We start from the raw sequence: 27,571 nt of genomic DNA on the forward strand, positions 1-27,571 counted from the left end.
GCCGAACAGGCAACCAATGCAGTTCCTTCAATAATGGTGTGGAATGGTGGCACCGGGGAAGACCATACACCAACCGGGCTGCTTGGTTCTGCACAAGCTGAAGTTTGCGTAGACTATATGCCGGAATGCCGTTGTACAGGGCATTGGCATAGTCTAGCCGGGAGATGACCAAGGCAGACATAATAAGTTTAAGTGCCAAAGGGGAAAAGAAGCGGGAGACAGAGCGAATAGTTCGAAGCATCAGAAAACAGGAAGAAACAACAGCACCAACCTGTGAGTGAAGAGTGAGCTGGTTGTTAATCTTAATACCCAGTGTCTTAACCGTAGAGGACGGAAGGGGAGGAGAACCAAGAGTGAGGGGCCAAAAGGAAGAATTCCAGGGACTGGAAGAGCCACCCGTAAGCACCAACTCGGTTTTATCCGGGTTGAGCTTCAGATGGTTGTGGCTCATCCAGTCCCTGATAAAAATCATAGTGGATTGAAAATTAGAGATAGCATGAGGGGAGGCAGAGAGGTCAAAGACCAGCTTATCCCATCTTACCCTGCTTCTATTGCTTGACAAGATGGCCCTGTTAGGTGTACCGGACTGTGAAGATGAGCTGCCCTTATGAATACCAGGCGAGGAAAAGTCCAAGATCAAGGGGTTATGGTCGCTCTCTCCCCTGGATAAAACCCTAAAATCTAGTGCCCTATGCCAAGCACTACACACCACAAAAATATAATCAAGTCGTGCCTCCCTCCCTGGTTTGTTAAAAGTGGACATAGGCGGGTTGTCCGACTTTGTACGGCCGTTACAAGCCCTGATAGAATGGGTCAGCGTCAGGGACGTAATTTGAATGGCCAGAGGAGCCCATGACCTTGCCGGAGGGCCTGTCACGTGTGCAATTTTCCAAACATCATCCTCCTCCTGGTTTACGCCATCCAGCAAACCCTCAAATGGTTCAAAGTAGGGGTCGAGGTCTTCTCCCACCACAAGAGTGGCTCCCTCAGGAATCTTAGTTAAGAAGGAGGATAACTCTTCAATGGCTCCCGATTCTGAGGTGGGACTCACAGGTCTAGAATATATATTGACCAGTGCGAGTCTGGAGCTATTCTGCCACTCTAGAATCACACATTGCACATCCTCTGATGCCGTGTCCATAATCCTAGCACTGCAACCCAAATGGGTTGCTATCCAAACTGTTAGACCCCCCGACGGTCTGCCCTTTCCCCCCCACCTTGCGTGGACTGAGAATGAGGCAAATCCTAAACGGAATGGCTCCTCCCGCGCCCATGTTTCCTGGAAGAGACAAATGTCATTCAGGTCTATAAATGATCAGGGCACTCAGGGCAGGCCAGTTTGTTACAAAGGCCCGCTACATTCCAGGAAAGGATTTGTATTACAGATAAGCTAGAGGGACTGCCGGGAGGTTGCATGGAGGGTTCTTCATTGATAGTGCTCACCGGGCCAGGAAGTAAGTATTCTGGGGAGAAGTGCCGACTATCAGGGATGTCCTCCACTATCCCCACCTGTGCTGAAATAGCCAGGCCTATTTCCTGGTCATTGCAGAGGTTTGTGTGGCCACCCCCCCCATCTCTTCCCCTAGTACCTGCATCCCACTGTAGTCATTCTACCTGGTCGAGGCAGCTATACCTGTTGATGTGTGAGTAATCACCAGGGATAGATGCATCATATCGAATAGGCCTGTGCCTTCTGCCTTGAAAACTTGTTCCCACCCTTGTCCATCCTTCATCAATCCCTGAATACAATCGGGTGTTTGGAGGTGGATAAAAAAAGGACAATGGCAGCGGTTGAATAGCTGTGTTACCCGAACTACCCAGCCAGTTGCAAATGTGAGAAACGATCTGTGAATTTCAAAAGTTTACCAGGATGCAATCACCCTTGATTTTCTTCGTGGTGGATCCCACCCATGCAACCCTCCGAACCATCAACAGTTCACTTCTCATGTCGGGGGGAAGGGGCCTATAGATGTTCAACCAACTGATCACTTTATTTTTTAGGGAGTCAAAAGTTTCTAGTGCAGAGTTGGTAAGCTCAGGCACACCACTTAGGATTACTACGTGGGATGCCGCCTCTGGGGGTAAGTTAACTACATTTTTCCGACTTATACTACTTGAGTCATAGGCGGGACGGTCACCAGTCTCAGTGGGGATCCTTGCCGGCCTAGTTAAATTCTTTGTAACTACAGTCTTAGAGTTCTGTGCTAAGGGCAAAGGGACTGGTTGCACAGGGGAGGGTACTAAGATAGGGATTGGTGGATTGGGTGGGAATGCGGTTACTGGAATGGGGTGGTAGGGTTTCTTGGCAGTTAGCAGACTGGGTGGGTTAGGTAGAAGGGGGACCCCCCCGTTCGTCGGAGACACTCTTTGAGTGCTGCCCACACTTCTCAAGTGATCCGTTTCTATTGCTTGTAACCTAATATCAATACGGTCAAGCCTGGCCATCAGGGGATCTAACAAATTCTTCAGAGCATCAGTGAAAGCATGGGTAAACTGTTCCCCCCGCCAAAGGACCCCTCCCCAAAGATAAAAGGAGCAGGCTGTGCTGCCACCCGTATTTGTGGGGGCTGGGTGGGACTGCCATTTATATTAATAGTTGCAGGGGGAGCACAGTCCACTATATGGGGCGTGTTCTCAAGGGTATTAAGGGGTAGATCTAATTTGGCCCTTCTTCCTCCCTTAATCTGCCTCCCTCTTTTCCTTTTCGGGACAGCCCCTTCCCTCAGTCCTCGTGAATGGGATAAATTTAGCTCACTCCCCTCATCTGAAATCAAAACTGGCTCGGATGTTGAAGCTAGTACAACCTCAGGTATGGTCTGGAGCGAATCTCTATGTGATGATGAGGTAGACCTTAGCTCTTGCAAGACAGATTCAATTGTTTGATCAATACTGTCCAAAAGAGCTATGTGAGAAGCATCAGCCTTTTCAGGGGTTTTAGCGTTCTTAATTAGACCCAAAGAGGATCATCTGGTGCTTTCAATCCCCTCCGAGAGCCGTCTTTCTAAAACAGTTAATTCACTATTCACCACTGAGTTAGCTCTAATGAGGAAACTGTCCAAAGTACCTGCAACCATTGAAGTTGATGCCGTGGCTTTGCTTCTCATTTCCCTTGAAGTCATTGTCCTTATTCGTTATATAAATCCCAACCAGGTCTGGTAAAGTGCGTAATAATCCTCCGGGTAGGCTTGCCAGACGCCCAGAGGGGTGGCCCGGTCAGTCTTATTCGGGCTTAAACGGGCCCGCCCTTGGCCCGGCTTCGCCCGTTGCGCGCCCGCGCGTGTTCCGCGTTGCGCGGATATAGATTGAACTAAATAGGAGGAGGCGGGGGCGGGAAGAGGACCCAGCTGCGGCGAGTTTCAAGCCGCTGAGAACGCTGGACCTCGCAGTCCCGCACCCGTCCTCGACAGCCAGGCGAAGCAAACCAAGGTAATCCTCAGGCGTCCAAGAATAGGGGGAAACAGGCGGTGAGTTGAGTCTCCCACGTAGCGGCTAGCGAGCGGCACCTCTGTATGGCACCAATTGTATACCACTGTTTAGTAAGGGTGCAGCAGCATCCATTTGTATCCAGAACTATGCCTAGTCAAATTGAGCCTATCATTATTTTTCTATACACTTGCATAGGTAGGTATCCCACAACACTTGTATACTGAACCCAGCACTAGTATTCCACACGCACTACAAAGTGCTTTCTTACACAGCCCATAGTACCAGCACATGACCTACGTGGGCCCCCAAACATTAGCTAGGTCATGTTATGTGTGTTCACTAATACCACATGCAGTAGGCACAGACAGACTTTATTGATCTCAAGAGGTAGCTCACGAAACAACAAAATGTCTCCTTCACCTGTACCTAAGTAGGATTAGGGCCAAGGTACAACCCAACAAAGCAGAACTCCTTAGAGTAGTAATAAACTTAACTTAATACAAAACCAATATCACAGCACTGTACCTTTACACCAAGCAAAGCAAGATTCAAACAGAGCTAGGTAAGATGCGCAGGTGGGGCACCATAGGGGAGAGTACTGTGTGGCTCAGAGACTTTATAGATTATTAGAGGTAGCAAAGTGACCACACCAGTGCACAAACACGTCTGCTTCTGTCTGCGGTCCCAAGGTGGCCCGTAGCATCTCTAGTGCAGTCTTCATCAATAGCAAAGGGATACACAACATGGAGTTCCGAGTTACAGTGTATGGCAATCCACCTCAATGATACAAAGGGAAATGAGTCAAGTAGGGAAGGGTAAAATACCATCATAGATAACCCCTGTCAGGAAATAGGGGAAACTGAGATAGATATGTGTATGTGGTTAGAGGGGAAGAGGCAACCCCTAATTGCACGGAAACTGTATACCTTGTGTTTCAGAGGTAACGGAGTGATTCAACTGGACATGAATGAGATCTGCAGAGTAATACTGCACATACCACACATGCAATGGGGCACATCCATGCTGATGGAGCTATACTAGCAGTCTGGGGAAGGTGCATATAGTCAGCTTAGCCCCGGATGGCGTAGCCTTTACTCCTGAGACACCATACACACCCGACTCTGGCCATCCCTGGGGAAGATCTGTCAGTGTTGTACCAACATCCGCTACAAAAGAAAACAACTCTATTGTAACAGGCTCGAGAAAAATGTACTGGTGATAATTTTGGTTGGGCCCACTACAAGGACATTCCAGTAGAATTCACACTATTTACTGACATACATGTCAATACAGGATGGTCTGTACCCTCTTTCACCATGCAGATGAAAGCAAACGCCTGCTGGTCACAAATAATCAGATGGGAGTGGATGAACAAGATTAACAGTACTGATCTCTTCCTTAATGCAATCAAAGAAGAACTGGGAGCCATCCGCCTCGGTGATGCAACATTGAAATATATTGGATTGATGACGGCAATGGAGAGAGGGGTGTGTGCCAAGATCAGTGCGTCGAGTTGCACGTTAGTTTCAGGCAACGACATGGACAACGGGATGCTCACTCTTGCCATCCATGTGAGAAAAGCAAATTACCTCTGACACCATAAATCAAAAAATCATAATTCTTCCCAAAAGATTGTTTAATTATCCTTGGGTTGTATTCATTTACATTATCTTACTTTTTTTTCTTTTTTGTTTTGCACAACCATCTATCCTGTCACGGGACAAGCTAGAGCGAGGCCAACTTGCCTTCTTGCTTTTTTTATATATCTATACACATATTAAAAGTGAAAAAACATTTTTGTTCAGAAAAACTTGTGCTCACAGATATATACAGTGCAAATCAAGAAAGCTTTAACATACGGTGCATATGTGTCGCAAAGGCAATGTTGTCTGACAATAAATCTAAAGTACATATAATATACTAAGTATTTTCTCAGGCAAAGGGTAGTCCTACTCAATTCTGTCGTAGTGAAATAGAGTCAAGGTAGGTTATTACTTTCCCGTCCTCAACCTGACATACTTTTTCAACCAAGGGAGAGGTCAACAATGATGGTCAGAACTCAAGAAAAGAACCCTATTTCATGGGTTCTATATTGTCCAATTTCTGGACCTGGCTAGGGCTTGGTTCTGTATAGAACCTCTCTGTATATAGAATCAACAAGTTTCAACCTTCTGAATGGCACTTCTTTATGGGAAGGTCTTCATCAGGGATAGTTGATTTTCAAGAGAGAATTTGTGTACCTGAATTAATTAAAAACATGAAATAGAGGCTTTCGTGATTTTCAATCTGATGCAAGCTAATTAACACGTGTATGTCTATTCTATACTGGGAACAACCACATACCATATGTGTATCTTGGGAACTCAAAGTATTGAATTCTATTGTCTTTGTTCACTTCAAGACGTGGCTTGGCTGACAACAAGCAAAAAACTACATATTAACTTAACAGGAGGAGTCCTGTTCTAAATTGTGTTAATAGTTGGGTGACGCTCCTTCAACGTGGGTTATTCCAGATGTTGTTGTGGGGTGAGCAAACTTGTTTAAAAGGGAGGTTTTTACAGTGGCTGTCAGGGAAGTGTTTATGGTGAGCAGTATCTCTTTTTTTATCTATATATATAAAAACGAAAGTATGTCTGTTTGTCTGTCTGTTTGTCCTTTATGCATTACTACACCATTCAGCCGATCGCCATGAAACTTTGAGAAGTTGTTGAGTACACTGCCGTGACGGTTTCTGGCATAAAAGTTTTTTAAATATCAGCCCCCCAGGGCCCTCATAATCTTTTGAATACTGATGTATGCACCAGACGGAAAAACAACAAATCGTGTATCCACAAGAACTCGAATAAATAAATAGAATTAAAACACCATTCATCCGATCGCCATGAAACTTTGGGAAGTTGTTAAGTACACTCCCGCGAAGGTTTCTGGAATAAATTCTTTTTAAATAACAGCCCCCCAGGGACCTCATAATCTTTTGAATACTGATGTACGCACAAGACGGAAAAACAAAAAATCGTGTATCCACAAGCACTCGAATAAATAAATAGAATTAAAACAGCATTCATCCGATCGCCAGGAAACTTTGGGAAGTTGTTGAGTACACTCCCGTAGAGGTTCTCTGGCATTAAATCTTTTTAAATATCGGCCCTCCAGGGCCCTCATAATCTTTCGAATACTGATGTACGCACAAGACGGAAAAATAAAAAATCTTGTACCCACAAGCACTCAAATAAATAAATAGAATTAAAATGACACTTTGAAATCTTTTAATCTTTTCCATATTAAAATGAATACGTTTTAATAAAAATGACACAATGTAAATTGAATGTTATCATAAGAAGTTTCTTTGAATTTCCTTTCTTCGGAGATTGCAGCAATGCGCGACGGGTAAGCTAGCATATATATATTTAGCATGCCATCGGGCCAGTGGTATGTCCGCTTTGTGGCTGTGGCTGACACCGGGGTGATTTACATCTATGCAATGTCTTGTTTGTGCCGGCTTGTTAACGTAAGTATAGGCGGTGCATAATTACAGTTATCGAGCAACGGGCTCTTCCTCAGGTGATACATTCACTGTGCATACTGGATTTTAAACTGGTGGGGTACCTTAGCGCGGCATCTTCTGAGGTGAAATAAATCATCCAGGCAACCACCCGCCTTCGTTCCTTGTGGTGGACGATCCGGTGTTTCAGAACAGGCGTCGCTGTGCCTCTTTGTTCGGCTCTGGGTCTGGGGTATACTTTCTCTGCTTGTTTGTGTAACTTGCTTTTAAGATGCCAGTGACAAGCTATTGGCATTGTCAATTCTTGTTTCTAAATTATTTTTAAAAAAAAACAAATAGATAAAATTTAAAATTACTAGAGAAACAGTGAAACACATATTTCAAGGTATCTCAGAAATGAACATTTAACTACATATTTCAATCTTTTGGCCGGGAGGAACTTACGATGCTCTTTTTGGACAGCCATGGTGAAGTCAGGATACAGTGAAACTTCTATGCCCTCGAAGACCACTTGTCCTTGTTCCCTGGCAAGCTGCAGCGCTACACCCCAGTCCCTATAATTGAGTACCCTCGCAATGATGGGGCGAGGAGGGGCGCCGGGTACAGGGTGGGGGGCCAGTAATCGATGTGCTCTCTCGATGATGAATAATGTCGAGAAGGCATCCCTTCTGAAGAGCGTGGTAAACATGCGCTCCACAAAGTCTTCCATCTTGCCCGTGGCGGTTGATTCTGGCACACCTAGGATCCGCAGGTTGTTGCGTCTCGAGTGAGATTCTAGGTTTTCGTTCCTAGTGGCTATGACCTTTAAGATTTTCTCCATGTCCTGTGTTTTCTCTGCAGACTTGGAGGTGGTATATTCCAGGATGGAAACGTGGTGCTCCATGTCTTTGATTTGTTGCTTGTGCTTCTTGATATTGTGTGTGAGCATGTCTATGCGAGCTTTCATAGTGTCCATTTTGGTCTCTATGGAGGTCAAGCTGGATTGCATCGCGAGAAGGAATTCTTTTAGGTCCTCCATGGAAGTGGCTTGGTCCGATGCTGGGGCTCCGGTTTGCTCACTGTCTGTGTCAGCCTGCATTCTAGAGTATTTTTGGGCTGTTTTCAGTCAGTTTTTCCATGACGTTGCGAGTCAGGGGTAGGCAGGCAGTGGGTGGCTCCGCAGTGTCCCTAAGCAAGGCACCCGGGGCCGCCACAGTGAGAGGGTGTCTATGGGGCGCCTCATGTGGGCCTGTTTGGCTGGTTATATATGGCAGCTCTCTGTCGGTGTGGGGTGGTCCAGAGGGACATCCACGCAGCAGATTAGGATGCAGGGCCTTGCGGGTGACGGTGGTCTCCCAGGCAGGTGAGAGCGAGAAAGGAAAGGTTGGCAGTGGAATATTCAAAAGCACCAGCACATCTGCTGTGTTTGCATTAAAGTCAAAATGTATCTCTTTTGTTTTTAAAGCGTGCTCGATGTCTTCATGCTGTACCACCCACAGCAGCACCTAATATATAACGGACGACTCCGTATATATTAAACACATTAGAAACATGGACAGAGCACAGCATAAAATTAAGTAAACAGCTGATTGGTCCCAACCAGCGAAATTATTTTAATACACAGTTTATGGAGTAGGTTCTGTTCAGCAAACAATCTTCCTGATAGTTGTTCTGTGGTTACAACATTAATTCCGCTACAGCCGACACGTGTTTCGTCGCTATTCGCGAGTTTTTCAAGGCTTCTACGGAAAAAACAAGGAAGGATCTAGCTCTAGCTCCGTGCCGCAGTTGACTGCGGCACGGAGCTAGTGCGCGAGATTGCACACTTATGCTGTTTGTTGGTGGGGACCGGACTTTCCTGTTATCAGAGTTAGGATACCACAGACAGACTGGTTTCCTTTCTGGTATGGTGCCCTGCAGCTAGACTACCTAATTGACTTATGGGATGTTGAATATGGTCTAACCTGCTCAAGCGAGTGTTTCTTCGGCAATTCATGTATTGAGGCTTTTGTTCTGAAGCTACACTTACCGAATATGCTTACGTCACTATGTTACTGAACTTTAAAATACAAAGAAACTGACATGTGGATGTGATTTACAACACCAGCCCATATTCTTGGTTGTGGACTATCGTATCCAGACCTCTTGGTGCTTTAATTCGTCTATTTGGATGCGACATCTGATCCTTCCTTGTTTTTTCTGTAGAAGCCTTGAAAAAGTCGCAAATAGCGACGAAACACGTGTCGGCTGTAGCGAAATTAAAGTTGTATCCACAGAACAACTATCAGGAAGATTGTTTGCTGAACAGAACCTACTCCATACACTGTGTATTAAAATAATTTCGCTGGTTGGGACCAATCAGCTGTTTACTTAATTTTGTGTTGTGCTCTGTCTATGTTTCTAAGGTGAGAGCGAGACGCAGAAGTTGTAAGTGAGGGCTGAAGGCTGGTACTTCAGTGCTCCGCATCTCCTGCAAGTTGGCAGCTGGTAGGGTGCACTGGGGAGGCCAGAGATTAGAGATACCCAGAAGGAAGGGCATGGGTGGCCCCAGCAAGAAGGTTGTTGGCCATGCGAGAGCCCCAGGAGGTCAATGCCTGTGGTGGAGGAGGATGGCAGGCGTGTGGTGTCAGCAATGCAGCGTAGCGGGCTTCAGCTGGCTGAGAGAGCGTGGAGCCGGCAGGTTGCTGCAGGATTGGGAAGCGGAGTATTCTTGATTGCAGAAGGCCTGCGTAGGCCCAGGTGTGGCGGGGAGGCTGGGTGGGTGGCCCCGGTCTGTGGACCTCAGGTCAGTTGTCTCTCTAGAGGGCCAGGTGCCATCAGTGCAGCAGGTTACCAGCGGTGTGTGGTGAAGGAGGCCGGGGAGTGGTAGCGCTGCAGGATGGTCACAGGTGGCTCCCAAGGATGAAGAGGTGGTAGTGCAAGCCCCAAGGAAGCCAGGGGCACCGCTGTTAGAATCTATTTTAGGGGAGCTGATGCAGGCCGGAGGCGCGGCCCAGGTGGTTGGGGAGCGAGCTCCAGGCAGCAAATGTGGCACAGCCTACGAGTCAGGTGCACTCACCGGGCAAGTCCGCGCTGGTTCTCCCATCCGCAGAAGCGGGCATCACAGGCGGTGGCGGTATGTGGCCAGGACAGACGCTGGCCTGCAGGAGCGCAGTGGGCTGGTGCGGTCTCCCACAGCGCAGGGCCGCCACGCCAGATCCACAGGTAGCAGTTCAAATGATGCAGCTCCTTGGTTTAGGCAGTCCGTGGAGTTGTCGGCTGTAGTAGGCGGCAGTGCAGGAGCTATTCTGGCCCAGGCTGAGCTAGTTCCATGGCGGTGATTGCAGATCTAGGCAGCGGTGGTGGCCGCCATCTTAGGTCGCACAGGCCCGGTTTTGTAAAGACACCTTGTGAAGTCCATAGGCCTTTTTCAGCGGGGCTGGCGGTAGAGGCAATTAGAAGGTGGACTCCGCTTCCACGGCAGTAATGTTTCTGGCGATTTGGGGCAGGTTTTGAGCACGATAACGAGCAGATGGTGCCCGAGCTGCAAGAGCCTCACATAGGTGCGGCCATCTTGCTCCGCGCCATCTAGCGCCCCCTAGAAGGAAAATCTTAAGGCAAAGGGGTGGTTTCTTTAATTGCATTAAGGCAGTCAAGATATCATTACCTATCCTCACTTTAGAATTAGTAATTGCAGTAACAGTAGCGGTAGCGAGTGCAGATTTTGCTCCATCCTCAGCTAAGGAATTCCCTACAATGTGTACTCCCACTCGTTGATGACTCAATGTATGCATTACATGAGTCCTTGGCAACCTATCTTTGAGGTCAGCCATTTTAACCTAAAGTGCCTTATGGTTTATTGTGTTGTCTTTAGAATCTTTGAATCCATTTTGATGCCAATAATATAAATTATCATTAAAGGACTGTAAAGAATAATGCAAAGGCCACTATAAGTGTGGGGCATTAAGGATTTGTATATTCAAGTGCAAGAAGTAAAGCTTTCAGTTCCACCAACTGCGCAGTACAGCCACCTAAAGACTGTGAGTGCGTTTTTTTAAGGTTGAAATTCTCCATTCAACATAACACCAATAACAGCACTGCAAGCCGCTGAATATTGCTGCTTAGAACCTATATCAGGTTGGGCCGAACCATCAGTGTGAATAATATTTTTATATTGATCAAGAGTCAAAACAGAAGAGAGCATGGGATAAACATGCTCATACTGTAGGAATTCTTGTGTCTGTAAAGATTAGTTAAAGACAAAGTCTACATCAACAGCTGTTAATGATTTTGTCCACTGTATCCATCTATGATGGAGAGCTGTAGCATTGAGAATTCTAGCTTTTGTGACAGCCTCTAACGGGCAAGGAGTAACAACAATAATGCAGCTCCCTTGTACATGTGGCCATTCTTTAAGGATGGCCATCTACACTGCAGTCAGAATTTTTTCAGTCGACGCAAAACACATATCCGTATTGGAATAGAGATGCTATTGATATGCAGTCAGAACTGTTTCACAATCATTAAAAGTGATGTAGGTAAATCTAATAGTACCTGTTAAAATTCAGATGACCAGGCTTGTGGTCTTGATACGCGTAGGCAAGTGACGTGTTTCAAGAAAGTCAGATTGCAATGATCTGTATGTTCTGATGTCCAAAATGTAGTGGGAAAACATTGCTTGTTAATTCATGAAGAGGTTAAATGTGTTGTGAATAATCAGGTATGTATGTTCTGCGAACATTTTGAAAGCCAAGCAGCAACTGCAATTTTTTGAGTTTGTTTGGAGGTTGGAGCTGTGGACACTTCTTCAAAAAATTAGGGGCAAGGCTCTTTACCTCGTATGTAAGTTTGTATATTAGAAAAAGGACACTCAGAAAATCTATATAAGATTTCTTAAAGTTGAACATATAGAAAAATTAAGCAAATCCTAATATAATGGGATCTACTATGGCTAGATACGGATTCAACTCATCATCTGTAAGGTACATATCATCTATGTAGGGCAATAAGTTTGGGTCAATATCATGTAGAATTGACATTATGTGTGCTGGAAATAGACCTGGGCTATTTTTATAGCCCATTGGCAAGCGTCTGTACTGTATTTGAAAACCAAGCACACTAAAAGAGGTACAATTGTGGCTTTCAGGCACGAGATTGTGGCTGAAAAAAACATTGGAAATGTTCACCTTGGTTTTGTATTTTTTACTGACTATTTTATTAACAAGTTATGTACTATGTGTGTTTTGCACTGTAAATGTGCATGTATGACTGTTTAAATCTCTATAGTTTAAGACAATGCAATAGAAAGGATCTGGTTTCAAAACAGGAAAACAAGGATTATTCATCTGAGACACATAAGGTTCAATTACACAGTGGTACTCCAATTGAGGGAGTATTTTTCTAACAGATGCTTTTCCATCCTATTTTAAAAGGGATTGTAGTTCCACTTGCGGGCTGGACCGTAACAGTAGAACATGATAAGAAGAATCCTTATCCCAGCCGACATGATTTCGGGAGAGCGCAGGGGCTAGTGCAAGAGCCCATTCTGCAAAATAAGCTTGTTGGACTTGTCAGGGACAAGGGCAGACAAGGAATGAAGAATAAGATCATCTCTTAGGGGGGATGTTTGAACAAACTGTATAGGCCAATCCACCTCTGCATGAAGAATGTCCAAAAATAAGGTAAACTTTTCCCAGAATATTGCTTTTATGGTGCGTTGTACATCATCCTCAATTTGAACTATCAGGAGGAGCTACACGTCTATCAGGGGTATTAACTGTAACAAAAGTATCAGCTGCTTTCACTACCAGAAACTGCTGGAGATTCTGGCAAACTGTGATGACTTCTGCAGGTCTGTTGTGGAGAGTCATCACCCAACTCATGTTCAGGGAGGAGGTTCTCATTGTCTGTGGCTTATTTAGCAGTTAAAGCCACAACTTTATTTTGCTGAAATGGGTCTTTATATTGAGGAGGTCTGTCCTCCTTTATTTTCATGTCAGATTAGCATTGTGGCTCCCTTTTTAGTTTCAAATACTCTTCTTGTCTGCGTTCAGATTGCCCTCCTCTGTCGTACAGCTGATCAGCTGATTCCTGAAAGGAAGGTGGAGAATGTGTATCAGGAACCTGATACCTATCTGGAGTCTTGATTTTAGTGCAACCACATAAATGGTACAGTCCCTCAGAGGACACCAGGGTTGGAGATTTACCTATTTGTTGTTGTTTAGATTTTCCTTTTTTTTAACAAACTCACAGGCCGTTTTGGCTTCCTTGTCTGTACTAGTTTTCAGTTTTTATTTTGTTAGCATTGTTACTTAAAACCATTGCATCAGGACACGTCATTAAAACTTTGCAAAAGTTATATGAAAACAAAATAGTTAAAATAGGTTGTTGTCTATTTTAATTTCAACTTGTGTTTTTGAGTTCATTTTCTATGCACCTTTTAGGGGTGTGGCTGCTTTGTCTTGTGTTATTGTGCTATGTGGTCACTGCATAGGGGAGGTATGACATAAAGTCCAATGCTGTACTCAGGAGAGCTTTAGGTTTGCTCGATTGTTTTGGCAAGATGACCCTACATCAGTGCTCTAGCCTTTTTGTTTTCCATCAGTCTCAAGAACATTACCAAGCGGCGGTTCAGCAGTAGGTCTTCTGGTGCGAAGCAGGCCAGCACAGCTTGCCTCCAGGTGCGGATCCTTCATTGATTGAAGTGAAGTTTCAATAGTTGTTTCCGTGCCTTCAGGAGATCTTTACATGTACATAAGAGGTGCAGCAGGTCCTCTGGCGCATAAATAGCAAGTGGAGCCCTCTTGATCCTTATGCCTGTGTGGGAGGTGCTGCATGCAATGTAACAGGCCTAGTCGGTACTTCAAGAATTGGATTTTGAAAGATTTGGCATGTCCCAAGTCAAAGTATTTTTGAGGGACAGGGACTGTGTAAGTACTCATTGTCATACAGCCATGGGCCCTCTTTGATGGGGAAGCTTTGTCCTCGGTCTGTGATAGAAGTTTGACCGTTTTCCAAACAAGTTTTTAAAGTTTTGAGTTATTCGTAGGTGTTTCCCAGAGCTGAGATAGCGCTGTGTTAATCAGGCTATTTTTCAGGTAAGACGCGGCAGGTGATGAAACTCACTGTTGTAATTCTAACCACAGGTAATGGTTAAGAGTTCCTACTGCAGCTTTCCAGACTTTATCCCAGGTGACGATATACGCTGCTTGTTTTGTCAGAATCTGTTTATTTAGGCCGGACTCCAGCCTAATCTGTGCTGGAGAGGTCTATTTGGGCAGGGCAAAGATAACTCTATGTTATAACTGTGCTATCCAAGGCTTTTGAATCTCTACCCCTCTACAGTTCACTACTAAGTATGGGCGAATTTTGAGGATTTGCGGTCTCGCGAAATGGCAAATAAAACGGCGAGTTTGCAAATTTGCACAAATAGTAGTGTTTCTCTACTTTCTACTGGCTAATCAGTAAGTGCTAGCTCGTTGGGTAAATGTATAGTGCTTTTCCTACACTGCAGCTGCGTAAAGGCCAAAAGAGTTGTGTCCAGTGACCACTTGTGTTTGTAACTTTGCCACCACGCTGAGGTCCCTCGAGTGAGCTGTCCATCACAGTGGGGGAAAGGGCGGGAAGACGTTGCATACCCTAGTGTGTGCGTGTCGGGGCCAAACGGGCGGGGCTTCTATGCGAGTTCACATGTCTCTTGTTTATAAAGGGTCAGAGACCGATCAGAGCAGCAGATGAGGAGAAAGCAGCCTCCTGGTCACGGGGATTGCGCTCGAGAATCTCGTGGATGCAAAGACCTCCATCAAGGATTACAGCTGATTGTAGACGGTAGATCTGGGGAGAAAGAACACCTGCCTAGCCTTGACTGTGCTCACTAGTTTTTTGGGCTGATTATAATGCGTTACTGAATTTGAGCTTCAACTCGGGCACCTGCTTTATTTATATCTGTAAGTGCTTCCTGTTGAGGTTTAATTTTTGTGACAGGAGCATCGTGCCAGAGTGAATCCTGCCTGCATATGTATCCACGAAGATGCCACCGTGTTGTGCCATACCTCTACTCAACTGGAGTACTTTCTACTGGCTAATCAGTAAGTGCTACCTCGTTGGGTCAATATATAGTGATTTTTTCTACACTACTCGTGGATGCAAAGACCTCCATCAAGGATTACAGCTGATTGTAGACGGTAGATCTGGGCAGAAAGAACACCTGCCTAGCCTTGACTGTGCTCACTAGTTTTTTGGGCTGATTATAATGCGTTTCTGAATTTGAGCTTCAACTCGGGCACCTGCTTTATTTGTATCTGTAAGTGCTTCCTGTTGAGGTTTAATTTTTGTGACAGGAGCATCGTGCCAGAGTGAATCCTGCCTGCATATGTATCCACGAAGATGCCACCCTGTTGTGCCATACCTCTACTCAACTGGAGTACTTTCTACTGGCCAATCAGTAAGTGCTACCTCGTTGGGTAAATATATAGTGATTTTTCTACACTACAGCTGCGTAAAGGCCAAAAGAGTTGTGTCCAGTGACCACTTGTGTTTGTAACTTTGCCACCACGCCGAGGTCACTCGAGTGAGCTGTCCATCACAGTGGGGGAAAGGGCGGGAAGATGTTGCATACCCTAGTGTGTGTGTGGCGGGTCCAAACGGGTGGGGCTTCTATGCGAGTTCATATGTCTCTTGTTTATAAAGTGTCAGAGACCGATCAGAGCAGCAGATGAGGAGAAAGCAGCCTCCTGGTCACAGGAAGTACACTGGGATTGCGCTCGAGAAACTCGTGGATGCAAAGACCTCCATCAAGGATTACAGCTGATTGTAGACGGTAGATCTGGGGAGAAAGCACACCTGCCTAGCCTCGACCGTGCTCACTACTTTTTTGGGCTGATTATAATGTGTTACTGAATTTGAGCTTCAACGCGGGCACCTGCTTTATTTATATCTGTAAGTGCTTCCTGTTGAGGTTTAATTTTTGTGACAGGAGCACCGTGCAAGAGTGAATCCTGCCTGCATATGTACCGACGAAGATGCCGCCGTGTTGTGCCATACCTCTACTCTACTGGAGTACTTTCTACTGGCTAATCAGTAGGTGCTACCTCGTTGGGTAAATGTATAGTGCTTTTCCTACACTACAGCTGCGTAAAGGCCAAAAGAGTTGTGTCCAGTGACCACGTGTGTTTGTAACTTTGCCACCGCGCTGAGGCCCCTCGAGTGAGCTGTCCATCACAGTGGGGGAAAGGGCGGGAAGATGTTGCATACCCTAGTGTGTGTGTGCGGCCAGCCCAAACGGGCGGGGCTTCTATGCGAGTTCACATGTCTCTTGTTTATAAAGGGTCAGAGACCAATCAGAGCAGCAGATGAGGAGAAAGCAGCCTCCTGGTCACAGGAAGTGCACAGGGATTGCGGTCGAGAAACTCGTGGATGCAAAGACCTCCATCAAGGATTGCAGGTGATTGTAGACGGTAGATCTGGGGAGAAAGCACACCCGCCTACCCTCGACCGTGCTCACTAGTTTTTTGGGCTGATTATAATGCGTTACTAAATTTGAGCTTCAACTCAGGCACCTGCTTTATTTATATCTGTAAGTGCTTCCTGTTGAGGTTTAATTTTTGTGACAGGAGCACCGTGCCAGAGTGACTCCTGCCTGCATATGTATCCATGAAGATGCCACCATGTTGTGCCATACCTCTACTCAACTGGAGTATTTTCTACTGACTAATTAGTAAGTGCTACCTCGTTGGGTAAATGTATAGTGCTTTTCCTACACTACAGCTGCGTAAAGGCCAAAAGAGTTGTGTCCAGTGACCATGTGTGTTTGTAACTTTGCCACCGTGCCGAGGTCCCTCGAGTGAGCTGTCCATTACAGTGGGGGAAAGGGCGGGAAGATGTTGCATACCCTAGTGTGTGTGTGGCGGGGCCAAACGAGCGGGGCTTCTATGCGAGTTCACATGTCTCTTGTTTATAAAGGGTCAGAGACCGATCAGAGCAGCAGATGAGGAAAAAACGACCTCCTGGTCACAGGAAGTGCACGGGATTGCGCTCGAGAAACTTGTGAATGCAAAGACCTCCATCAAGGATTACACCGGATTGTAGACGGTAGATCTGGGGAGAAACCACACCTGCCTAGCCTCGACCGTGCTCACTAGTTTTTTTGGGCTGGTTATAATGCGTTACTGAATTTGAGCTTCAACTCATGTGCAAAAAAAAATAATCCGCCCGCGAGCGGATTTGCAGATTTTTCGCCAATTTCGCAAGATTTGCGGATCGCGAAATTGCCGAAAATACGCAAATTCCGCTAGCGGAGCGGATTTTCGGCCCATACTTATTCACTACCATAGGCTATTGTTGGTAGAAGCTTGGCGTGTGGAACTTGAGCTGGGAGAATTAACGATGGAACACTCAATTTAGAGTTGAGATTCCTACTTGAGACTGCCAGGCCGAGGCCCTTCATTCTGATTGAACTCTTTTGGGCAACAAAGTGTCCGCCCTTGTCTATAATCATGCCGTGATATTCATTTTCGATGCAGATGCAATACATGTGCTGCCCATTGACAGGCTGGTGATTTCTTTGAGTTTTTCCTGATTGTCATTGTCCTTGTTTTCTCCAAGTTAATACTTAGGCAATTAGCTTCAGAGAATTCTTGTGTGGTGGTAGGAAGATGCTGTAGGCCCACCTGCGTGTGACTGATCAGGACTATTTCATCTGCTTAAAGAAGGCATGGTAGTGCTACACCTCCTAATCTTGGAGTGTGTGAGTTGCAGGCCTTCAGTACCGGTACAAGGTCTGCTAAGAACAGGTTAAACATGGTCAGTCCAGTATACATCCCTGTTCAAGTCCCTTCTTGGTTGATATGCGTCTTGACAGAGAGGATCCAGCTTTATCTGAATCCATGTGTCTTTGTGCAGTTTGATTATCAAGTTCAGCAAAGTCTGTGGTATGCCCCAATTTACCGATTTGGCCCACAGCCTGTTATGATTTACATGGTGTTAAATGGCCTTATAGTCAACTGGCTTACCCGTCGCGCGTTGCTGCAATCTCCGAAGAAAGGAAATTCAAGGAAACTCGTTATGATAACATTCAAATTACATTGTGTTATTTTTATTGAAACTTATCAATTTTAATATGGAAAACATTTCAAAGTGTCGTTTTAATTCTATTTATTTATTCGAGTGCTTGTGGATACACGATTTTTTGTTTTTCCGTCTGGTGCGTGTATCAGTATTCAAAAGATTATGAGGGCCCTGGGGGGCCGATATTAAAAAAAAATTTATGCCAGAAACCTTCCCGGGGGTGTACTCAACAACTTCCCAAAGTTTCCTGGCGATCGGATAAATGCTGTTTTATTTCTATTTATTTATTCGAGTGCTTCTGAATACACGATTTTTTGTTTTTCTGTCTTGTGCGTACATCAGTATTCGAAAGATTTTGAGGGCCCTGGGGGGGTGATATTTAACCAAAATTTAGGCCAGAAACGTTTGCGGGAGTGTATTCAACAACTTCCCAAAGTTTGATGGCGATCGGATGAATGGTGTTTTAATTCTATTTAGTGCTTGTGAATACACGATTTGTTGTTTTTCCGTCTTAAAAAAATGTTATGCCATAAACCTTCGCGGACTGTACTCAACAACTTCCCAAAGTTTCATGGCGATCGGATGAATGGTGTAGTAATGCATAAAGGACAAACAGACAGACAGACAGACAGACAGACAGACAGACATACATTCATTTTTACATATATAAATAAAACATAGATGTGTTGCCATTTTTGTTGATTCCACCGTGTCGATCAGCAATGCCATGTTCTGATGCACTTTGCAAAGCCGGTCTAATTAAGGGGAATGATTGGTTTCTCTTTGGCCCAGGACTGGAGCTCTTCTAGGAGTGTACCTGCAAGGAATCTTGCCTCGTTGTAAAGGAGAGCTACTAAGCTGTAATTTTTTGGCAAAGACTTCTCTCCCGACTTAAAAATTGGGGAGATTATCAAGTCCCTCCCGGAGGGTGTGAGTGTGCCTTGGCCCAGAGTCCTGCATCTTGTTTAAACAAAACCAGTGGAATTCCCTTTGGGGCCAGGGCCCCTTTGCTACTTCCCTTTTCTATTTGCCATTTGATTGCCATGATGTTGCAACTTGAGGATACGGAAATTGGCATATTTCCCCCAACTGCCAGAGGTTCTGTGGCGCTCCTTACCTCGAAGTGGATCTCGGGGGAGGCTCCTCCTGTGTGTCTTATGGTTTTTTATCCTGCGGCCAGTAGGTTGTTGTCTTGGTGGAAGTGGTCTCCAATAATCCTGGGCATAGTACTTCTCTATGCTAACCGAGCAAAACTGTGCTTAATCACGTAGCGTAGCAGCTAAATAAACAACATCCTCAGATGCTTTGCTAAAGCAATGTTACATGCTAAAAAGCATATAACCAATTCACAAAAGTGAACTTTTTCAATTAAAACATGAGGCAATGAGAGAGGTGATGGTTTGGGGTCCCCTCTAACCTAGGGGGAGGACCAAGCCTTGAACACAAAGAGCATAAACAAAAAGCACATCTTGTTGAACTTCGGTGGTGGTCCCATCCTCTGAGGACAACTCCAAGCACAGTTATTGGCAAAAAAACAATCCCAACCAAAGGCCCTGCAAAGCATTATGGGACGAGATTAGCAGTGGGCAGTGAATATTATAGTATCCAATATCAAAAGAATCATTTGACTCACGAGTCAAATGCAAAGCATTGAAATTATTCTTACATCAAGCTGCAGTTCCCCTAGTTGTTACTAGATGTCCCCCACAAGTTAAATGCAAAACCATTGAAACCCTTTCATCAAGCATTTGCATTTCACGTGTGAGGGACATCTAGTATCCACCAGTTGAAATGCAACTCTTTGTAGAATTATTTTGCTATTGGATACTATATAATATTCACTGCCCACTGCTAATCTCATCCCATAATGCTTTTCGGGGCCTTTGGTTGGGATTGTTTTTTGCCAATAACTGTGCTTGGGCGATTCGGTTGGGACCACCACCGAATCGTTCAATAAGATGTGCTTTTTGTTTTCAAGGCATCTGTTTGGTACTCTCTCTAGGTTAGGGAGGATCCTAAAATCATCACCTCTTTCACTGCTTGCTACTTTTTCAGTTTCACTTTAGTGAAAGTACTATATGCTCTTTAGATAGAGTTACTTATTTTATCATAACTGGCACTGTGCAGGATGCTATTTGCAATTATTTCAAGTACACAGTGCTATCAGCTACGCTACGTAGTACTACGTGTAGTTCAAAGTATGCTACGTGAAGCTAAGTGTAGTGCTGCTATGCAAACTATGCCCAGGGTTAGTCTCCAAGGTAATTTGCACAGTCTTCTTCTGAGATGTTGGATGAAATGCCCTTGTGTGTGGGGCAAATAAACCAGTTTATTGTTCCCCAAAATCTTGCACTGTCTTTCTGCTTGATATATGACAGTCAGTTTCGCCCAAAGCTTTTCCTCTAAAGCTCTATTGACTGCCCCTTTTTGTCTCTTTAGCTGAGGTAGTCCCACTCTGAGTCCTTCCATCCTCCTGACTCTGAGTAATGAATCAGTCAAACTCCATCCCGACTGAAATGAGAGAGATAGACCTACAGTGTATTGCTGTTGATGAACAAAGAGAGAAACAAAATTTGAGTATTTTTTGTAAACTTGTGTTTACTATCTAAACTGACTTGTCTAGTCTCAGAAGAACCAGAAAAAAGGAGTGGACTCTATATGTAAATCTTTCTAAGTGTGAAAGGGCCGGTCACTTTCAAGAAAAATGATCACCCATGAGGCCCCAAACATTGTAAGTCATCAAAATCAAGTTTACAAATTAGTTAATCACCCTCTCTCCCTGTCTGCCACCACATCAATCATCAATTATCACTCACAATCACTCAATATTATGTCACTTACTGGTGGAATAGTCACCTATTCTAATCTAAGCACGGTGATACACAATTGTATCTCCTCTTTGATGCAAACAAAACACATTGGCAGTCTTGTAAATCAAATGATCTTTACTGGGGCAGCCCTGCTAGGGGAGGAAAAAAAGAATGATAGGCATGGGACAGAGGCAGGCATTGTCTCCATAGTCCTTGAAGGTAATGGGAAGGCTTTTTCACTGAAAACTGGTCCAAATCCAGCTGAGCCATACATGTGTATTCAATTGGTGGGGCTCCATAAGTCAGACACTAACACCTATATAATACTCCTCTAGCTATATCCATTCTTTTTTTTCACAAAGCACTAAGCCCTAATAAATATTCTAAATGTTCTATGGTGGCCTACTCAGTCAGGGAAGTAGAGTTCATCCTCAAACTCTGGTGGTTCGCCCAACAGTTGGTCAATTAACACACTTGAGTCTGACCAATCACCCTCATCCTCTTCCTGTTTCTGTGATATTTCAAGAACAGTATAATTGAGTGGGGTGAAATATTGGTTCATGTTGATAATGATCAATCTCTCAACGTTTTAAGGTAAGAGATTGGCCCTTCGCACTGTGACAACTTCACCAGCTGCACTGAACACATGCTTCTTCCCATACCAATCGACCAGTAGGTTTTGTTCCACGTAGACTTCTATTGGGTCATCCGGATAGTCATGGACCATCCTCTAATTGGTGCTGCCACTTGCTTGACCTCTGTTGCCTTTCCTTCTGCACTTGACTTACACCCTGTCACTTCAAACCGAGCCATTCCAGAGGTTGGCTCCAATTCTTATGTTGCTGGTGTTATTGCTGGCATTGTTGCTGCTTGTTTTGTTGCTGGTGTTGCCCATATTGTCTGCTGTGAGACAACAGCACTGCCCTCTTTCGAGGTTGAAGGCTGCATGGCATAACTTCTGCCTGAGACTCTAACTTCCACCATTCTTTTCCAGGTCCCTTGTTTGCTCAACAATCCAAGTCATGTATTGTGAAATATCCCCTTCTGAAAAACAAATGAAAGTGACCAGTATTTTTTTGTACCGTGGATCAAGTATTGTGGCACATATATATACTCTTTGGACAGAAAAATGTCTCTTTGCAGCCTTGTGTTAACAGCCGAGCGAAGGATTAAGCTCTCAACAAAGCTATGTGCTTCTCCGCTGCCATTCATACCTGTGAACCTTTGTGACACATTTTTTTTAACTGGTCCTGGAGCAGATGCCACAACGGATAGCTTGGCATATTGTACTGGTCTTTTCGCCGACTTCCTGGATGAAAGTAGCATCTGTGTCAGGCATTTGACTGGGACTCATCGGTTCATTTCGATGGTCATGCTTATGCCAGGTGCATCCCCTCCTCTTTGAATGACATCATCAGAGTTCCAACATATTGGCACCTCCTGTTTGAGGGCTTTAACTGGTACACTATTAGCGTGCTGAGTCATCCTCAACTGATTCTGGGCTTTAAAAAAATGGGCAAAGTAAGTGCAGATTCTTCTGCAGGTGGTCAGTATGTTGTGGACTACGTCTTCTTTTTTTAGGAAGTCCTGTACAATCAGGTTGATGCAATGTACCAAACACAGGACCCTGAAATATCCAACATCAGTGTTGGCCCTAACTACATTACTGCCATGTCCATGGCAACACATCCAATTCTGAGACCATCTGGGTCGCTGCCCTTCTAGCATCTTGCTGTCATAGTCTGCCAAGATATTTGCAGCTGTATGGGATGTCTCCCTATTGAAAGTGGCTACTGATGCATGCTTTTTCTTCAGCGCTGAGACTTGTACATAGCTGTTGCCTAACCCCCACAAAAGAGATCCAGTGTGCAGTGATACACATGTAATAAGTGGCTTGACAACTGTTCAACATGTCTTTCAAAAGGTAGATAGTGTGAACAGTACCCTGCTGCAAAACTTGTCCAACCAATTGCAGCACACCATGATGGAGCGCTGGAACAGACACTCTGGTAAAATTCCATTTTGGGCAGATGGCCAAAACACAAATGCTAAAAATCCCACTCCTTCCACAAATGAAAATGGGAGGAGGTCCAGTGCTAACATTTTAGTCAGCTTCCTGTTGTACAAACGTGCCATTGAGTGCTTGCATTCATAGGGCCCCTCTTGACTAAACATGCCCATATTAGTAGCTTGGATTTGTTTCTTTTGTGGTGTCACTGACACAGGTGACTTCCGGGGAGAACCAGGAGGTGGTAGACTCAGTGTGCAACTTGGGACAGTCACTGTATGTGGTGGTGTTACCTTCTGACTCTTTTTCCATTTTGAAGATGCTGAGATGGGTGAGACTGACACACTGCTGCGGACAGGACTGCTTTGAGTAAAGCTGTCACCCTCTTTTTCTTCATCACCTTCACCTTTCAACGATATTGGAGCTGATTATCCTCTCTCCTCAACACATGCAGCAATTTTTATAAGGTGCGCCTCCTACCAGACTGCATGATGTTTTTCCATATTGGTCATTTGGCCTCCAGTACCATAATGTGAACCAGGCTTACCTCGATGAACACTCAGGACTTTCTTAGTGTGCCACTCCTTTCGGAGCGAACGTTGCGCTTTATAAATACCACTACAAAATACAAAATACAAAATACACTGCCAATGCCTGAAGAAGAACTGGAGGTAGGTGGGTGTGACGTTGATTGCCTCTTTGCAGTGTGTACTTCAACTGAGGCAGTGGTGGGTACCATCTCTGCAGGGCCTTACAAATTTGGAAGCTGGCAGTGGTGGTGGCGGTGGTACCAGTGCCACATCGCTCATAGCAGTTTGAATAAGAGGGGCAATGTCAATGTCCTCTGAGCCAGATTCCATGACAATTGCTGGATCATCATTTTCATCCCCTTCCACAATTCTAAGACTTACAGAAACTTTCCTTTTCCCATGTCTCTCCTGGTGTGTCTCAAACTCAGCTGGGGTACAATCCATGTCCAGGTCATCAGAAGTGGGCTTGGAGAAGATGGTAGAGTACTCTTCATTTATCATGATGGAGATCTGGAAGCCAGTGGGTCAACAACAGTTACATCTTGCTCGGCAGGAAACTCCACCTCTTGTTCTGGTCCTACTTCAGGAAGTTCTACTATTACTGGCTGCGGCTCCTGTTGTGTACCAACATTTTTCACAGGAGGACTCACTTCACCTAAAAAAGCATTACAGAATGCTGGCAGTTCCATGCATTAAGCAGAACCAATTTCTCTATGAAGAATGTTCAACACAATTATGTCTCATGCATGCAAAAAGTATAACAAATTGGGTGAAGTGTAATTTCAACAAATTTGGGGAATCTCAAATAACTCCTTGGTAATTGCAATTTTGCCCAGCCATAATTATAATATCTGTGTGTTTCTTTTTATAGATACCAGTCTCTGTGTGCAGTCCTATGTGCCCTACTGGATCAAGGAAAGTTGTGAAAGAAGGACAGCCCATTTGCTGCTTTGACTGTGTTCTATGTCCTCAAGGGGAGATTGCAAACAAAACTGGTGAGGTGATCTAAAACATTGTAGGTTGTGAAAAATGTCATTGAAATAAAATGATGGTGATGTGGTATAACACTTTTCTTGATTTACAATTTCAGATTCAAATGATTGCTCCATGTGCCCCTGGGACCAATGGCCAAACCAGAAGCAAAATAGCTGTATTCCAAAGATCCTCGAATACCTTTATTATGAGGAACTCTTAGGATCCATGTTGACAGCAACCAGCATTTTGGCATCTTTAATTCCTGGAGCCATCCTTGGACTCTTTATACATTACAAAAATACTCCCATTGTTAGAGCTAACAACCACTCACTAAGCTGCCTTCTTCTTCTCTCCCTTAGCCTTTGCTTTCTATGTTCATTGGCATTCATTGGTTACCCAACACTAGAGAAATGCCTCCTCCGTCAGGCAGCTTTTGGAATCACTTTTGCTCTTTGTGTGTCTTGCATTTTAGCCAAAACTGTCATTGTAGTTCTTGCTTTTAATGCCTCCAAACCCAACAGTGAATTAAGAAAATGGTTTGGTCCCCAGCTTTCATATACTCTTGTTGTTGTTTGTACACTCATTCAGGTTCTTCTATGTGTCTCATGGCTAATTCTCTCTCCACCTTTTTCCCAACATAATATTATCTCTAAGCCTGGAGTCTTAATATTTGAATGCAATGAGGGGTCTCCTGTGGCTTTCTGGTGCATGCTGGGATATCTTGGACTTCTAGCTACCACCAGTTTCATAGTTGCTTTCCTTGCTAGGAAACTTCCAGACAGCTTCAATGAAGCTAAATACATCACATTCAGCATGCTTGCATTCCTCAGCGTATGGATCTCATTTATTCCTGCCTATCTCAGCACCAAGGGCAAATACATGGTGGCCATGGAGATTTTTGCCATCCTATCTTCCAGTTCTTCTTTGGTGTCCTGTATATTTTTACCCAAATGTTACATTATCTTGTTTAGATCTGAGATGAACACAAAGGAACACTTGATGAGACGGGGAACAGGGCAAAGCAAGAGAAAGAAAAACATTTAAAGTCAGGTTCACTACTATAACTTCCTATTTCCTCCTTGAAAACACTTACACTTAAATATGCATTGATCTTAATGGCTGGAGTAAAGAACTAACACAGCCATTGGGTATGATTTGTAATTCATTGGGTGGGGTCAGAGCAAAGAAAGGGCATAGCAATATTCACAATTTTTGTGTAATATAGTTTTACCTTTGATTCTTTTCTAACTTATGATATGTCTGGGACTCATAGCTCGATACCTTTCTCTTAACCCACTTATATGTAATCATACTGACTTGAACATGTAATATCAGCATTAACATGACATTGCATTATTCCCTGCCACCCTGATCTTTATGTTTACTAATTCAGTGGAAAAATCTTGAATTTGCTTCTTAGTGGTCTTGCCATCCTTGAATGTCACATTGATATATTTGCCATGTATGTTCAGTGTAAGGGTAATTCAGGCTTTAAGATTTGGCTCCAATAAACATAACCTTAGTGATTACTGATAATATCAATGTTTTTTCATAACAGTTCAAGATAATAATCGGTTTGCTAATGAATCAAGCTTGCGTATAAATCTAGCTCCCAGTGGAGTCCCGAGCCTCCACCACTTAAAGGTGGTAAGATTCTGGTAAACTTGGAATTTGGTGACATCTTTCAGATCATCCACTGTAACACCTACCCCAGCCATTATCGTTGTCAGGTATTAACATAATCTCATGTTCTGGTTTAATGGTGTAATGAAGGGGTTGTGGCCTCTCATGCTAGGGCCAAGGAGTGACAGGAAATGGGCTACCTATCATGACCATGTGCATGTATCTTTCAAGGACAGTCCAGTGTTTTGGGGCTTTCTCTTTAAAACATTTATTTGACTGTTTGTCTATTACATATGGAGCACTCTGTTCTGTATCACCAAAACAGGAAAAAGAGCTCTGTTTCTGGCAGGTGGGGCTGTGACAAACTCTCTACTGACATATCTATTTTAAATTACATTGCTTTATTGAAGTGGTGTTGAGGGAGAGCTGAGCGTGTCTGGCCTCCTCTAGTCCACAGGCCCATGTTTCAGTAATTAACATCTGACTTCGGGGAACTGCCACCTTACTCCACACTTTCACTCTTGATGTATACTTGGATTAGACTTTATCAATTATCCAACATCTCGCTGCTTTGTGTTTAATTCAGGGTCATAACCCTAAGGCAGCTGGTACAAATACATACATACATACAGAAGCTACTGTTTACAGGTTTGATCACACTGTGATAGGACGGAAGAAGAGGCATCACACAGGAACTTTAGGAAGATATCTGTAATCTGGCCTCTAGAAGCTGTGAGATAGTGGGTTGGTGATTTACTGGGATGTGAGACCTGGTCAACCACAGCCACAATCCCTTGCAGGATGAACCACAAACAATCTCTAAATTAACCTGTGCTTAACCCTCTGGTAGCTAAATGCATGAAGTATATATAGCACAAATACAGTAATGAATTAAAAACACAACACCTACAAAATCCCTTACTAATTTGAATACATTATTTCACACCAAAACAACAGAAATCCAATCAGTAGAACTGGGGTAGTGAATTTTTAAAGTTTCAGGTAAAAACTACCACCTAAAAGATCACAGCACCAACTGTGGGCATGTAGTTATGCAAGACCCAGCCAAAGTAGATAGAGATGGCCAAAGGGATGGAGTGCAAGTTGGACTTAAAAAGAGGATAGGACATAGTCAGCACTTGGGGGATTATGACGCATTCAGGCTCGGCCCAGGTGTGGGATCAAAATGGTTGGAGCCTTTTCTGTCCCTAAGGCTCTGATCAAGAGGCCAGCTAACTGGCCCTTGAAATCACTTTGGTAGTCCTGGGTCAAGCAGTGGAACAAGGCTCAAGCACCAAGGCAGGCCTCTGATGGTTCAAGGCAGGCTCCAGGCAGTAAACCAGTTTTGCAGGTGCCACAGAGCAGTATTGTGGAGTACACAGGAGGTCACAGCAAAGGGCATTTATCTGAGAACTTCTTCAGGTCCATGAATTGAACTGAAAAGGGATCCGAGGGTTCTTTCTTTTATACCTGGTGCCTTCTTTGAAGTAGAGGTTTATAGAGAATTCCCTTTGTAGTTCTTGAAGTTTCCTGCTTCCCCTGCCCTGGCTCCTGGCTATCTGCATGAACAATGCAGGTATGACAAGTCCTTTCTGTGACAGTATAGCACAGACTGTTCAGTCACAAGTGGGACTGTCCTAACTCTGCCCCACAATCCTGCCAGTTGATGATTCAT

At 44.4% G+C, this 27,571-nt stretch overlaps 1 protein-coding gene across 1 annotated transcript in view; it reads left to right on the forward strand.

The window, feature by feature from the left end:
* LOC144798445 (extracellular calcium-sensing receptor-like) overlaps positions 1-25,317 on the forward strand; it is a 109,639-nt gene extending 84,322 nt beyond the window's left edge. The window contains exons 5-6 of the mRNA XM_078669321.1: positions 24,170-24,293; positions 24,389-25,317. Of these exons, the coding sequence (XP_078525447.1) occupies positions 24,170-24,293; positions 24,389-25,317 (1,053 nt within the window). The remainder of the gene's footprint in view (positions 1-24,169; positions 24,294-24,388) is intronic.
* Positions 25,318-27,571: the final 2,254 nt, after the last annotated feature.

The sequence above is a fragment of the Lissotriton helveticus genome, chromosome 12 (genome assembly GCF_964261635.1).
Source record: "Lissotriton helveticus chromosome 12, aLisHel1.1, whole genome shotgun sequence".
NCBI lineage: Eukaryota > Metazoa > Chordata > Amphibia > Caudata > Salamandridae > Lissotriton > Lissotriton helveticus.